We start from the raw sequence: 15,507 nt of genomic DNA, 5'->3' as shown, positions 1-15,507 counted from the left end.
GAAAGCCACATCAGGATCAATTCTTGTCTGCAAAGAACAGCAATATGGGCACAGAAACATCAACTGCCTTTATCTGTTGTAGCCTATCCGCCCTAAGGTTAGCCATGTTGTGTATTCTGAGATGCGTTTTTGATCAATAGACTTGTAAAGAGTGGTTATTTGTAGTTGTCATGGACTTTCTATCAGCAGCACCCAGTTCAGCTATTCTCCTCCGACCTCCTTCATCAACAAGGCAATTTCACCCACCGAATTGCCACTCTCTGTTTTTTAACTTTTTATACCCTTCTGTAAACTCCAGAAACTGTTGTGTGTAAAAAAATCCCAGCAGCTTCTGAAATAATCAACCCAGCCTGTCAGATACTAGCAACCTTGCCGCAGTCAGATTTACTGAGATTCTTCAATCTGATGTTTGATATGAATTTAAATCAATACCCTAAACGTGTATCCTCATGATTATATGCATTGAACCACCACCAAATTGGATGAATGAGCAAAGGTGCAGTTGTTTCGGTCGAAGTGCTGAGTGTATGTTGTTTGATGTATTTGATAAGAGTCTTTCTATATTGCAGGCCTCAGTCAAGTAACTTAAATACGTCAGTTGACTGTGTGCAGGCTTCAAGAGCACAGAGCTATGGTGTGAGTAGGTAGTGTCGAGCTGATGAACGTCCTTCGTGGCAGCTTTCCTGAACCTAGATCCTAGAATCAATGCAAAATCTCTGCATGCTAACTTTTGAAAACCCTTCAGAAATACTGGTAATATAATGATAATCGTTTGAATTAATAACGCTTTCTTACCCATCTTAGTAGATTATTATATTTCTAGATTCTTGATGCTGGACGATGCAGCCAGTTTCTGATTTTAGGTAATCAGCTTCTGTGAGCAGTAATTATGAAAGAATGGTACATCTTGACTATTGAAGGTGCTAATGATCCTGAAAAACATAATACAATAATAAGCTACCCAATCAAATGCTTTATATATTCGTTTACTTTGATTGTATCACTTTCTTGCCCAAATCATGCCTATGTATTCTCGAGCTGCGATCGTTGTCTATGCACATCTGTAATCTCTCGCAGCACTCACGTCCCATTGTCTGGATCCAGGTGCGCCGACCTCTCAGACCCAGCAGCCCCACACCTCTCAGGTCCTCCCACCAGAAGAAGCTCTCTACCTCCGCAAGAAGAAGAAGAAGTTAACCAGACAGGACCCGTACGCCCGCTTCTCCGCCCTGCTGTACCGCCGTCCGCCGCAAGATGACCAGAAAGCCATTCTGGCCAGCATGGACATAGTGGACCCAGACCACGCCACTTTCCTGTGAGGGGCCAGAGAGCAGGCCACACTCTTCCCGAAACCCACTGGTTCTGCACTGAGTTTCCCACCACCCCAGCTGTGCCCCATATCTACACCTCATCTTTCCATCCATGCTTTTCTTTACATTCTTTTTTTTTTCTTCTTGGAATCTCTTTTTTCTTATTTCTGGTTGGTAGTGTTCCAAGGTTTTGCTCCAGTACAAGATTGCCCCAAACAGAGAACCAGTGTCATTGGGATGTTTATTTATCTTCCAAAAAACAAAAAAAGGCATGCTAGAGTTTAGGCTCATGCATATGGTTTACAGCTCTCATTCCTCCTTACATTCCTGCACCTGCTTCATTCTGCCAGTAGTCTTACTCTGTCTCAGCAGAACACAGGGTTCTCATGCGTACGCAAGATATACCTCAGAGTCACCCGAGACTCATCAGTGCAACACTGCTGGACAGACACACATCCTGTAACCTCTTAACAGTGGAATATATGGTGGGTTTTTTTGTGTGTTAGCCGTCATTTACGCTTCAATAATTTTTTTCAGGTCTTACTTATAAGGCAAAATGACTGTTATGCTCATAATGGTATTATGTATTAATATACTTTAACCACAGCACTGCTGAATTCTCTAATCTGATTGGACTGGTTTTTAATAACAGCAGCTTTGACAGTAGTTCATGCTCAAGTATTGCACTGCAAATACATGTACAGTAATTGATGAAATTGCGACATAGCATTTAACATTTCGTAAGGAGTTTCCAGCGTCCATGCTTTATGATCGTTAGTGGTAAAGCTGGAATGTTACGTTTTCAGGCACTGTGTTGCGGTTTTTTTGGTAGCATGGCTTTTTAAATTCAAAAGAGATTGTGATTGACTAAGATATCAGGAACTATTCGATAAGGACAACTACATGAAATGTATGTACAAGTAGTCCTGGATGTTACAATGATGATGCGTTACAATGACCCCATCATTATTCGAGACATGGCCTAGCCTACCCAGGAGTCTTGGTGGTCAGTATGGGGTAATGTACTGTAATTTAATAATTGAGCAAATTACAGTGCATAATTTAGCAAAACAGAGCAATTTATGGTACCGTAATGTATCAACTTTACAGTATATATTTAAGTGGAAGTGGGCGTGTGGACGAGAGCCAGTATGCAAGTGGAGGTCTGAGACGGACTCGCTGATGAAGTAGAGCAAGACAAGAGCCTAAATTATCCTTTAAAACACCAACAGCATGGAAAAAATGCGCCCTTTAACACCAAAACAACTGAACTCGACCACTGTCACTGTTGCCACTGTCAACCACTGGCAACGTTCCAACGTATTGTACAACATATACGCTGCTACGTTTGCCTGCCGCACTATTTGTACAATTTTATTGCATCGCTATCGCCATCCTAAAATCAAAGAGTCGAACCGTCGTAACTGGGGCTACCAGTGTAAACCCAGAAGAAAGTATAGCATGTTTGCTGTGGTATAAAGAACTCGTTGGGACGTGCGTTTATTGGAAAATAATCAACAGTGGTGCGGTAATTGTTGTCACTACACCACCCCATTGTCGATTCCTTTCTCTAATAGCATGTACCATCAGGCTTTATTTCTTACATAATACGCATTGTGCGTGTGCAGTGTCGTCTTGTTTCCATTCATCTTCTCCTCCGTGGATTTGGAATGATCCTTATTTCCAGCATTTCTGGAGGAACCATTGTTTTGTTTTGTTTTTTCGCATTGTTTATTTTTATTAAGCTGAGCAAAGGACATCAACACTGTTAAATATTCATCCGTCATCCCGAGAAGGTTACGAAACGGTATCCAGAGATGCGCACAGGTTACTCTCCACTACAATCCAAAGCTGCTATGGCCGTGTGTACATGATTCTGGGTTGGGTCTTTATGCATTGGAGCAAAACCTTGGTAATCACTGTGATGTACCGTCATATGTTGATGCTAGTAATGATGACCTAGTCACGATTTTGTGAGCTCCTACGGTAGCTTCTAGAAAGATACATATTAAATATTATAGTTTCAATACTACAGTCTTTACTCAATAAAATTCTTAAGTGTAATGTACTGTGAGAAGGGTAGGACATTGTGCCATAAATATACTGTAGTATTTTTTCAACTGCCCCCTTTGATCCAAAAAGGCAAACCTAAAGTTGGGCTCTTGAATGCTTAGCTCCATTTAGTCGTCTTATATATATATATATATATATATATATATATATATATATATATATATATATATATATATATATATATATATAATTTTTTTATTTATTTTAAATGGAAACCTACTGCCTTTGTGGGCCATTTAGTAGCTTTTCTTTTCCTTTTCGACGTTTAAACTGGCTGCGAGTAGAAGCAACACCCCAGCTCCTGTCTCTATCCTCTGGAAAGACATTATGGGAAATGCCTATGAGAAGATCAGGCTTTCCCATGCGGCCAAAGTTTTTTACTGTATACTGTATCTATCATCCAAGGGTGCTTCTTTTCTACTGGTTAATATGTATTCTCACTGTCAGGACAAACATATCTGGGCTCATGTATGTTCACTTTGGTGGCCAGTCAGTGAAAGGGGGATGTTGCTGGTGGTGGACAGCAATGGTGCTCTACCTGTTTCAAATTACTTTGTCCCTGCTGGAAAAAAAAAAAAACAGCTCACAAGGGCGTAGGTTGGACAATTGGTTGGTAATGGGGGACACTTTAAATTCAAGCTAGGTTGATGTTTAACCTAAGTTTTGCAAATTGATTGTGTCGGTTCATGATCAAGCCCCTCCCAAAGGCTAATCAGTACAATACAGGCATATTCAACAGCCTAGATTTTTGGGTGCTATCAAACTTTGGGAGTCTTTGGACTGTAATCACTTGAAATTTGCTTAATTTCTCTTAGTAGATCTTCCAGCAGATGTGGCTGCTGCTTGTCGTTTTTGAACATCGCAGTATTTGACGTTTTAGGATTTCAACATCTTCCAAGCGTCGGATCAAAACTTTCAATGTTTGCTGTGGCATCTTGACGGTCAATACCTACTGTCCATCAAAATGCTTTTTCAAAACTGTTTTTTTTTTCCAAGTAAAAAAATGTCCTCTTTCATACTTGACTTACATCTGGGTGCTGAATGTGATCACCAATTTGCATTTATTATTTTAAATACATTGACAACAGGCTGGGGTGTACCTCAGGCACTTTCTGTTGGCACGGTTATATAGATTTCATTTTATTTTGTCATGACTGCACTTTCTTATTAAAGAAAACATGAAAAGAAAAAAATCAGGAATACCTTTGATGTATTCTGTGCTTATGTGAGACCAGCACATTACAAGTGTACCTGTGTAAGCGTTTTTATTTATTTATTTCATTTGTATCATTTTATTTCGCCTTGTTTAGGCAATTGATTGTCAACTAGTCATACATTATATGGAGCTTTTTCACATACTGCACTGAGCTTGACACTTTTTATTTGGCACAAAGCTTTGCGACTGGTTCAGATCGCACCAGATGGCTTTTTATTTTATTTATTTTGTTCTTTGCAAGAAATATTTTTCTGCGATTTTGAATCTCTATACCTGTTGTTCCATTTGTGATTTAATTAAATGTCTGATTAGATGACAATTACCCATGAAACACGTGGCAACAAACCTCTAGATAGATCTTTAAATTCAGAAATGTGCTCCTAAAGTATTTACAAGACATGTACTGGGCAATTTTCTGTTTGGTCAACTATGGTGCTTTGTAAAAGATATAGAACAATTTGATGAACAAAATATTGTTCTTTTTTGTTTGTATTTTATTTTCAACACAAAAAAAAAACCACGTGATATAAAAAAGGAATATCCAAAATGCTAGGAATGTACTGTAATATGTCAAAATACTGTATATAATAGCATATATTGCACAATGTATGATAAAATTTTAGTAATTTTGAATAAATTGGACAATATATGCACGCGACAAAATATATTCATAAAACATATTCCCATATTTCGAATTAATTTTCTAATCATTTGTGTTTGTATGTTGCTTTTTTATGCTGGTTTTGAAGTATCTTTTAGCATTTAATAGGCAGAAGAAGATACATTTGCATTGACCCTGCATTTGAAGAATGTGTTTTTGTGGTGAATGTTGCCAGTTCATCGCGTTTCTTTACTTAATCTGTGAACCTTTCATTCCAAACCTAAACTGAACAGTATCTTCTGTAGCACCATCGAGTTTTTCTGCGTGTTGTGTAATTAGGCTGTGGCAGGGCAACACACACACACACACACACACACACACACACACACACGTATATTTATACAATTTAGGAGTTTGTAGGTGTCTGAAAGATCAAATAAATGCTGAATAAACACTCATAAAAAGTGAAAAGGGCGATATTTAATAAATAAAAAAGAAAGAGAGAAGAAAGCTTTGAAGGCCATGAACAAGCGAACCCTTGAGCTCATTCGGTAGCATTGTAGCTGAGTGACATTGACACTGACAAGCTTGACCTTATCAACCTTTTTTTTATTGCATTGCATTTATTCGATATGAAATTTATATCCCAAGAACAAGCGTTCTATTATGTTACCATGACAATTTATTTCAAGCTAGAAACATTTTCCATTCCAATCCATCATTTGCGTTTGTATAATTTTGAATAAAACAACCATCTTAGTAAAGCTCGACTCTTTGTTCTGATTCAACACGTCATTTTCACTTTATTCTTGTCTTTTCTTTGGGTTTTTTTCCTTTGCGTTTTTTGCATCTATGTGTCATGTCGTGGATGTGAAATATCTTTCATGGAAGATTGAATTGTTTCGTTTTAAAGATTACTCTCCCATTTGAAACACATTTTGTTACGTCTCCTGGATAAGTGTTCATTTGTCTCATTTAGGTTTCCTTCACCTTGTTCTAAGGAATCGCTGTCACTAATATCCCCTCTGTAAGTCCTGACGAATGAAATCTACAAGAATATATGCATATGGTAAATGTACATTTCTCTACTTGAGCTTAAATGTATTATTAGTGATTTACTTTGATTTACTAGTATCCTTATTTTATGGAATGATGCTTAGCTGACAGGACAGGGTCTTGGCACTTTCTCTGTTATCTTCTAACAGATACAAAAAAAATGTATATAAACGATTTGAGACGTGTTTAGCATGATCTTTCGGTTTTTATCGAATGCTATTATCCAGAGCAGATATGTATCTGAATGAGTGCACATGAGAGATTTTTTTGTTTCTGGAATGAAGTAGATGATTTATTAAGGACTATTTTTTCAAGGCGATGAAGAAATGGGTGTTGTTGCGATGGAGATATTAAAGAGGCTGATATTCAACGTTATCAGTCTGATCATTTAGATCATTTACTGTAACGTCACACTAGACTGAGAAGCATTGAGCTCATTTGAAATTTGAGAGATGAAAATGATTTCGCTCGAAATTGTGGACTAAAAAATGCGATATATTCTTATTAGTACGGTATTTTGATAAAAAATGGGGTTATACTATGATCTATACTCAAAGGCAAAAGATTATTTTTATTTAGTGAAGTGAGCACACTGTTAAAGGTGCGAAATGGTTTTTGCTATATAATATTATATCAATAGAATATATTTGACTTGAAAAGTTATTCACATAATCAGATTTTAAGGCCAGTATATAGAAAAAAAGTATGTGGACACCTGACCATAAGATTCGGATGGGTTTTTTAAAAATCCCATTTTTACATTTACAACCTATTTGCTGTTCTGATAACCTCCACTCTTCTGGGAAGATGCTCCTCTAGATTTTGAAGTGTTGTCATTGGGATTTGTGCTCATTTAGAAAAAAGGGTGTTAGTAAAGTCAGGTACTGATGTAGGGTGAGGATTCCAAAGGTGTTCAATAGGATTGAGGTCAGAGATTTTATAGCAGGCCCTCAAGATCTTCCATTCCAAACCATGTAAACCATATGTTCATGGAGCTGATTTGTACACAGGGGCACTGTGATGCCGGAACAGGTTTGGGCCTCGTGTAAAGCAAAAATGTAATGTTATCACGTCCAATGACATCCTTACAATTGAGTGCCATTGTGGTAACAGTTTGGCAAAGAACCACATAAGGCTGGAAAAGTCAGGTGTCCCAATACTTTTGTCCATAAAGTGTCACTCCAGTGACAAGAAAAGTACAAGTAATGTACCTTTATTTGAGGGAGAAAATCTACTTATTTTAAACATCACAAGAGGTTTCAATAAATATATCTAAAGAAATATGATAAGCATAAATAAGTATGCTGATGTACTTAAAATATAAATATCACATCTGATCAAGAACCTACGCTTGAATATTTTTTTGTAGACCCAAATCTTACAGAATGCATGCTCAAACATTGACCTCCTTCAGAAGTTCAGGGATTTAAACAACGATCATGCTGCTTACTTTAGGCGGAGAAGGGGCAGAGGGTCCGGTATCAGCACAATATAGCACGTGGTGGGGGATATGAGACGGCAGTCCGCGTTCTTGTCGAAAACGATCGGGAACCGCAGATACACACGAGACAATAGAACTTTTCACAATTTGTAAATAAAGACTACATATCTCGCAATATATTTTTGTACATGAGAAATTGCTGCACACTGTGGATACTGTTAGTGAACGACAAAGGAGTTGTTTTATGGTTTGGATATTGAATGATGTGAATAAACAACTGTATTTATTCGATTTTCGAGAGCAAAACCATTTGAATGGATATATATGGATAAAAGATTAACAAACCAAAGGGGGGGATTGCGTGGTCTAGTTGCGGGGTGGAATGGGTTTGTTTCGATTGTAGTATATCGTATTTTATTCATTTCACCGCTCTGCATCCAGGAACACAAAATGCGTTAAAAACAGATCGAATAGTCGAATATAATGACTGAAATAATATCGTGCTTCATCACAAATCTCCCGCATTGTGTTTATTTCCAATTTCTCAAGTTTGACGAAATATTTTGCTTAAAAAAAGTGACAAAATCGACATATTTTATCATCGATGCTTTGTGCATTAACACTTTTTACTGTGAAAAAGAGTCCTGCTCTGCTGTTCTCATCATGATATTACTGTAGGTCATACAATTTGTTTTTCATTTATATGTTTGTTTGCTTGTTTTTGTAAACACAGCCGCAATGCATTATTGTCCTATAAAGCCGCTTAAGTCGGTGATGTGTCCGCATAGACGTACCGCCTCATTGACTGTAATGGTATTTGACTGGCGGGAGGGCACACATTCAATATGTATAGCAGCACAGTGTAAGATATGTGTAATCTGTATTCTTCTAGTAAGCAGACTGTACAAGTAGAGCTATTTTGGCAGTGTACTGTATGTATAAAGGACAGATATTTATAGCGACAAATGAAAAATTAAACGGAACGATGATCTAACTTTTGTAATAGGTGAAAGAAAATGTGATCCAACTTTGATGTCTTGTTTATGAAAACAAAAAAAAAGTATGTTTTTTTTTCTGTCGTGATGGTAGCGAAAGTGTGGTTATTTAGCGATACGACAGATGTTGCAAACTGCTTTTGTAGAATGCCTGTAGATACTCTTACAGACAAAGTAACAATTTTATAGAAACATCAGTGTGGTGCGTGTTCACTCGCCATCCCATCGACCACATTATGACTTGGTGCTATTTATGATCCAATTTTTGTGGTCTAGACAGGAGATGTCTTCGGTGCAAACGTCACGTTTCCCACTTATCGAGACTAATGGTTATTTCGTTCATATTTGATGCAAGGGTGAAAAAAAAAACGTTTTTCCTCAATGTTAATTGCATTGTAATGCAGTGTTAGCAAAGACATGTACCAAGTAAAGAAATAAGATGTGGTGCTTACAAAATGCTGTAAACAAACTCTTGTCAAAAACGAATGGCCTGAATTACAGATTAAATTGAGAATAAAAATAAAGAAGTTGTGAGAATGTATAGCATGTATATTGCTAATTATACACACAAAAAAAACAAAGGAAGGATTTGAAACAAGGATAGGAAATAGGATAGAAAGAAAAGGTGGGAAGAAAGGAAGGACAGAAGGAAGGAAAGAAGGAAGAGAATAATGTTTTGTCATATAGAAAAGAACGAAGATTAATTCCTGTAATAACCAGGAAAGGAAGGAAGGAAGGAAGGGAGGAGGGAGGAAGAGAGAGAGAGAGAGAGAGAGAGAGAAAGAAAGAAAGAAAGAAAGGAAGGAAGGAAGGAAGATAATGTTTTGTCATATAGAAAAGAACGAAGATTAATTCCTGTAATAACCAGGAAGGAAATAAAGAAAGGAAGGAAGAAAGACCGGAAGGAAGGAAGGAAGGAAGGAAATTAACCGATGAGCGAGCGAAGAAGGCATGAAGGAATGAACTGTAATGAATAATAAAAGAAGGATGTAGGGAAGGATATGAAATATCTAGAGCGATAAGAAAGGAAGGAAGGAATTGGAATAACTAAGAAAGGAAACAAGGAATGATGTGGAATACCTAAGGAAAGAAGGGAGGATTTAGATGAACTAAGGAAGAAATTAAGACAGGATTTGGAATAACTAAGGAAGGAAAAAAATGTGGAATAACTAAGGAAGAAATAAAAAAATTTAAATAACTTGGAAAGGAAGGATTTGGAATAACTAAAAATTGAAAAAAGGAAGGAATTATGGAAAAAAGAAAGGAATTGTAACAGCTGGAAGTAGGAAAAGAAGGAAGGAATTGTAATTAGTGTTTAGATAACAGTCGTCTTGTCTCTCTCCTTGCATTTCCTGTCACTGTAACATGAGCACTGCATGTGTAATTATTGTCTTTGTTCTTGCCACCTTGTCTAGAACATCACCACGATACACAGTCATATCAGTGCTTACTTCTTTTAAAGTAACCGCCTTATATCCTCATTATTTAAATAGTTAACTGTTGATGATAAAATATTTTTGTCGAAATACATTAGATTACAAAAAGTAAGTATGAAATATAATAATTAAAATGGTGGCGAGCCAGATAGAATGTAAAAGACTTTACAGTATTTTATTACCTTCGAGTTGCATATGACATCCATTTATTCTGTCCTGACACAATGACACAACCACTAGTCAAGCCAAAGGGCCTTTTCCTTTATCCATCGCGTGTGTCTTTAGAGCTTCTGTTGATTAGTATAGACTCAGTGTTAAAGAGGGCAAAGATATTTTCTTAAACCTAGCGTGTTTATTCTTCGTTCATCTGTGCTATAGCGGTAGCAACCTGTGGCCATTCAGGTCTGTTGGAATGTGACTTAACTGATTCAAAATTTGGTGTTTCAGGATTCAGGGCTGTGGAAAAGTGATTCAGGATCCATTACTAGGAATACGTCTCTCCGTACAGGCATATTGACCTATAATTTAATAGCATGCATGCCATTTGGAAAACAAAGATCTCTTACAAATACTGAAATACTAAGTTGGCCTTTATTTCACATGCTCCATGATGGGTAACTCTCATTTGGTTTCCATGTTCCCGATGCTACAGTGTTATGTAACCTTTACTCTGCTTCAGAAATGTTTTGTATTTTGATATAATAAAAGATTGAAAAGGAACGCTTACACGTTTGCGCGTCTTTTGCATTAAACACGGAAATCACATATCCTTCTGCAAACAAATGCATACAATTTTTTTTAATAATAATAATTACATTTCCTACATATAGGAAAAATAAAACACACAAGTAAAACATTTGCACCAGTTTAAATTCATATTTTCCTGAATGCCTAAAAAGGATAAAACTGGATTTGGAAGAAATTTGTCTTTATTACCTGTGTGTTCCATTTACTCTCATTAATCATGAACAAATGGGCTACTTAGGCCTGAAACACCTTACAGCTGCATAGAGTCCACAGTAATTCTCAAGATGGGATTAATGTCCACTAGTGGCCTCTGACATATAGCCAGGGGTTTGTTGGACTTGTGATTGTGGGATTATCTATCAATTACTTCCAACCAGGGGCAATATCCAGCAGCTGTTACATAGCTTAAGTAATAGCTCACTTTTAATATCTGCTTTATCCTGGTCAAGGTTGTGATGGTTCTGTTAGTAATACCAAGGAATACTGGGAATACGGCCTGAATCTTTCGCAACAAGTGCAACACACACACACACGCACACACACACACACACACACACACATTTACTTCTAATGGCTAGAGGTTGGGACTGCACATACACTATTCTAAATTCATGTTGGAACTGGGGAGCATAGAAAGTAGCAACATTACCTTGTACACCAAATGTGCAACTCGAAATCACAAAATTAGTTCTGCACTCATATATGGTTCTGGCCATTAATTACAAAACTCAGAAAGATACACATTTTCACATACTGAAACACATCTTTTAGAAAATGTCCAATTGCTTTACTCTTGTAAGTTGTTTTGTTAAAAGCATCTTGTGTAGAAAATGAAATGATACATTTAGTTGAATTAATTAAAAAACAACTGTTTCCTTTCAGATAAGTCATAAGGAAATTCAGACAAGTAATGAGTAATTAAGGAAATTGGTTTCAAACAGTTTCAGACTGGACGGTGAAGCACAGAGATTCTCAAACTAGGGTGTGTGGTGACCTTTGATTTGGTCTGCCATGCCATATATGAGAAGAGGGAAAATGGGGGGAAATCTTTTTGACACATTTCTAATTAATTTTTGGTTTTGTTTCTATTTTTAAGCTCAGCTGGTTTTGCTTTTTATGTTCTCTGTAGTCAAGAGTGAAGTGAATCTTGCAGTCATAAAGTCCTTGTTTAATCAGTGCACATCTTATAGTTGCCGCTGAAGCACCAGCCTTCTTCAGGTCATCCTGTAGCTGTGTTGCACTCACACGGGACTTTTTCTTACTTGTCCTGACTAAGTTGCTACAGGCCCTTGATCAAATTTTGGGTTTCTTTCACTGCCAGGAATTTTTCTGCTTATACCCAAGGCCAGGTGTGATGAAATAATCACTTCTCTCAGCTTTTGTGGAAGCTCCTTCGTCGTTCCAGTGATTGCTACTCACCTTGAATATCTTCATGGGTGGGGTTTACTGTATATATACATCACAGCTGAAGCAAATAAAGGACCATTATGGAATTCCCAAAGACGTAATTATGTTTTAACTCCATTTTAGGCCACAAAAACTGTGAGAACAATATTATATAGGGGTTAAATAATTTTGACATGACTATGGACACAGGTTTTATGTATCACTCAACTCATAAAGAAGTCATTCAAGGCTTAATAAATCTTAAAAATCCTTGGGGGTTTGAATATTTCTGATTGAAACTATATATATATATATATATATATATATATATATATATATATATATATATATATATATAATTATTATTATATGCTTAATAACATTTGGATGGTTATAATTCCACACTTATTGACCTGCAAAAACAATACTACAGTTCCAGAGTATGAAAATGTTTTGATTTTGCGGTGATGTATGCTGCTGGTGCTAACATAAAAGTATAATATGCCACACACGCACGCGCGCGCGCGCGCTCGCGTGTCGTTTGATTTCTCCCCCAGCCTATTTGCGCCGGTTTAATCTCCCTAGGCTGTGACGTCACGGCGGCCGCGCGCACTGCCTATCTGTGCGCGCTCCCGGATTTTGAATGCTGCTCGAGAGAAGTCTCCCGTAGCGAGGAGGTGGTGGTGGCGGCGGCTGCGCGCGTGGTCGTGTGCGCTCCAGGGGTCCCCAGGATCAGCCCGCGTCCCGCTTTATTCTGGTTTCAGTGCAGAATGGTGAAAAATCGAGCGGAGCACGCGCTTAGTTTCGAAGTTCATTTACCGTGAGCGTGTGTGTGAGTGTGTGAGTGTGCGCGCGCTCGGACAGACCACAGCAGCCGGGCAACACAAACAGCTGCACGATCGCTTGTTGGTTGTAGCCGAACGCAAAGCTATTTATTTTTATTTTTTGCCACCACCGAGATGATCCGAACCAGTTTTAGGGCTTTTATCGTCGCAGACAATGAGACTGCATGGATCTGGATTCCTCCTCTGGGTTCCTGCTAAGCCACTGTGACACCAATATCTGCAATTTGTTCAAGACCCAGGTAAGCAGAGACCTTCTTCAGATCTGCATGTCCTCCCTCCTTTCCTCTGCACATTTTGTACTAAATCGATTAAAACAGCAGAAATGTGTTTCAGAACAGATCACTGGTGCACCTTAATCACATCAGAACATTGGCTAGATCGTAGCTTCAGATGGTGCTGCTGCATGCATTGTTTCTGTGCAGGAAAAAAAAAGCATGCTGTGATCCCAAGATTAGCAACAGTTGTGTTACACTGTAATAGTCAACTATGGTTAGGATTTAGGTCTTTATCAAAACAGCACTTCTTCCTTTTTCAAACCTGTCTGTAGTTGGGATTTGAGTGCTGTATGGGATATATATGAAGGTGGGTGGGCTACACTGTAGAGTTAACTCGTATTGTCTTTAGGGACACACTGTCCTATACCTCTATCAGAGCTCTGGATAACCACCATATCCACCCTATGATGGATGTAATGCAAGGTTTGTGAGCCGTGTTAAAATCTGATGAGATCCTAGTCTTGATTATGATATTCAGTATTGGATCAGTACTTTGTGTGAAGGCAGTGTGTCAATCACTTTTTTAATCATGAATGATCTGTAGGCTACAGAGAATCCTTAAGGTAGAGTTGCTATCGTGGCTCGTCTATACACCCGTTAAAATGAAGAGAGACAGACGGACGGACAGACAGAAAGACAGACAGACAGACAGACGGATGGACGGACAGGCAGACAGACGGACGGACAGACAGACAGACAGACGGACCTTTATTGTCGTCGCAAAGTACAGGCAAACAGCAACGAAATGCAGTTTAACTTCTACCAGAGGTGCAAATAGTAGAAATTGTGACTAGTGCAAATAAATATAATCTTCTCTAGGGACACTATAGAAATGAAATTCAGATGTATATTAGTCAATGTGCAGTTTTTATAGCGGTGCAGATTGAATGCCCTCAAAAAATAATTCAACATACAACCATTACTGCATATGTATTACTGCAAGATGTATGTAAGACACAAGATGAGTAGAGAATGAGATTTTATACATTTATACAACATTTATAGACACAGTGTTTATACAGTGTCCCAATGGTGTTGTGTAGAGTTCAGCAGGGCGATGGTGGATGGACAAATGCTGGTCGTGAACCTGCTGTTTCTGCTGCGTATGTTCCTGTATCTCCTTCTTGATGGAAGGAGGGTCAGTAGTTTGTGACTGGAATGTGAGGAGTTTTTGTTAATGTATAAATTGTGTATGTAAAATGCATGAATATTGAAGTGCAGAAGCAAAAATGCAAACATTAAGAGACTGATGTTACTCACTGGCATATTACTTACTTACTTACTTACTTACTCACGCGATCCCATTTTTTAGAGCAATGTACATAGCAAAGGTTTGAACATCAGCACTGATTTTTTTACGGGTTGAGCTAAATTCAGATCTTCCCTAAATAGTTACGATTATTTGTTTTGTAAAACTTGTCTGAAACATATTGGTGATCTTGAATACAAAAAGGTTTGCGTTTCATTGAATTTGTTGTATCCGGCGTATAACTGTTGAAAAAAAAAATCGAATCTCTTGGGGGAAAAAAAGTCTCTCGATTGGCGTTTACACAGTTTTCAACATGAATTCGGATCCCGCTGATCGACGATGCAGAACACAGTCATTTCCTTTAATTCTTCATTCCGTTCGAAGTTCTTTTTTTTTTTTACTTTTTTTTTTTAGGAACCTCTCATCTAGTGTAACACGTAATAATCATGTAACACTTCCAACCTGCACAGTCTGAAACATGCTAAAAGCATGCTATATCTGTAATTAACACACAGGCGATTGTTTCACACGCATCCGAGAAGTAATGCAGCACGTATGAACCAGCGCTCGGGTCTTTCAGCTCATCGTTTTAATGTCGCATTACTTTTATAGGTTCATATCAGTACCAGTATTTCACTGAAAGGAGCTAAACTGGGGACGGGTGTAATGAAAGCGTTCCTGTAGGTCGAAAATCGGCGTGAAAAATCGAATAGGACAAACCTGGACTGAGCCGAGATTCGCTCTATTTTCAACAGACATGTTCTGAACTGTAGCTTTTGCACTGAAACCTGTAATTAATGGTTATTAACACCGTGTTAGAAACAATAGTAATACAAGTTCTGACTGTAAGCCATGCATGGAGAGTGAGTGAAAAGCA

At 37.9% G+C, this 15,507-nt stretch overlaps 2 protein-coding genes across 4 annotated transcripts in view; both read left to right on the top strand.

The window, feature by feature from the left end:
* igsf9bb (immunoglobulin superfamily, member 9Bb) overlaps positions 1 to 7,032 on the top strand; it is a 101,991-nt gene extending 94,959 nt beyond the window's left edge. Inside the window, 1 exon segment of the mRNA XM_046868082.1 lies at positions 1,105 to 7,032. Coding sequence (XP_046724038.1) covers positions 1,105 to 1,319 — 215 coding nt within the window. The 3' untranslated portion in view covers positions 1,320 to 7,032.
* Positions 7,033 to 12,727: 5,695 nt separating this feature from the next.
* Positions 12,728 to 15,507, top strand: part of arhgap32b (Rho GTPase activating protein 32b) — a 134,000-nt gene continuing 131,220 nt past the window's right edge. For all 3 annotated transcript variants that reach the window (XM_046868562.1, XM_046868560.1, XM_046868559.1), the window contains exon 1: positions 12,728 to 13,345. The gene's annotated coding sequence lies outside the window, so the exon portion shown is untranslated. The remainder of the gene's footprint in view (positions 13,346 to 15,507) is intronic.

Source organism: Silurus meridionalis, chromosome 15 (genome assembly GCF_014805685.1).
Source record: "Silurus meridionalis isolate SWU-2019-XX chromosome 15, ASM1480568v1, whole genome shotgun sequence".
Classification (NCBI taxonomy): domain Eukaryota; kingdom Metazoa; phylum Chordata; class Actinopteri; order Siluriformes; family Siluridae; genus Silurus; species Silurus meridionalis.
This window is presented reverse-complemented; position numbering and strand designations above follow the sequence as displayed.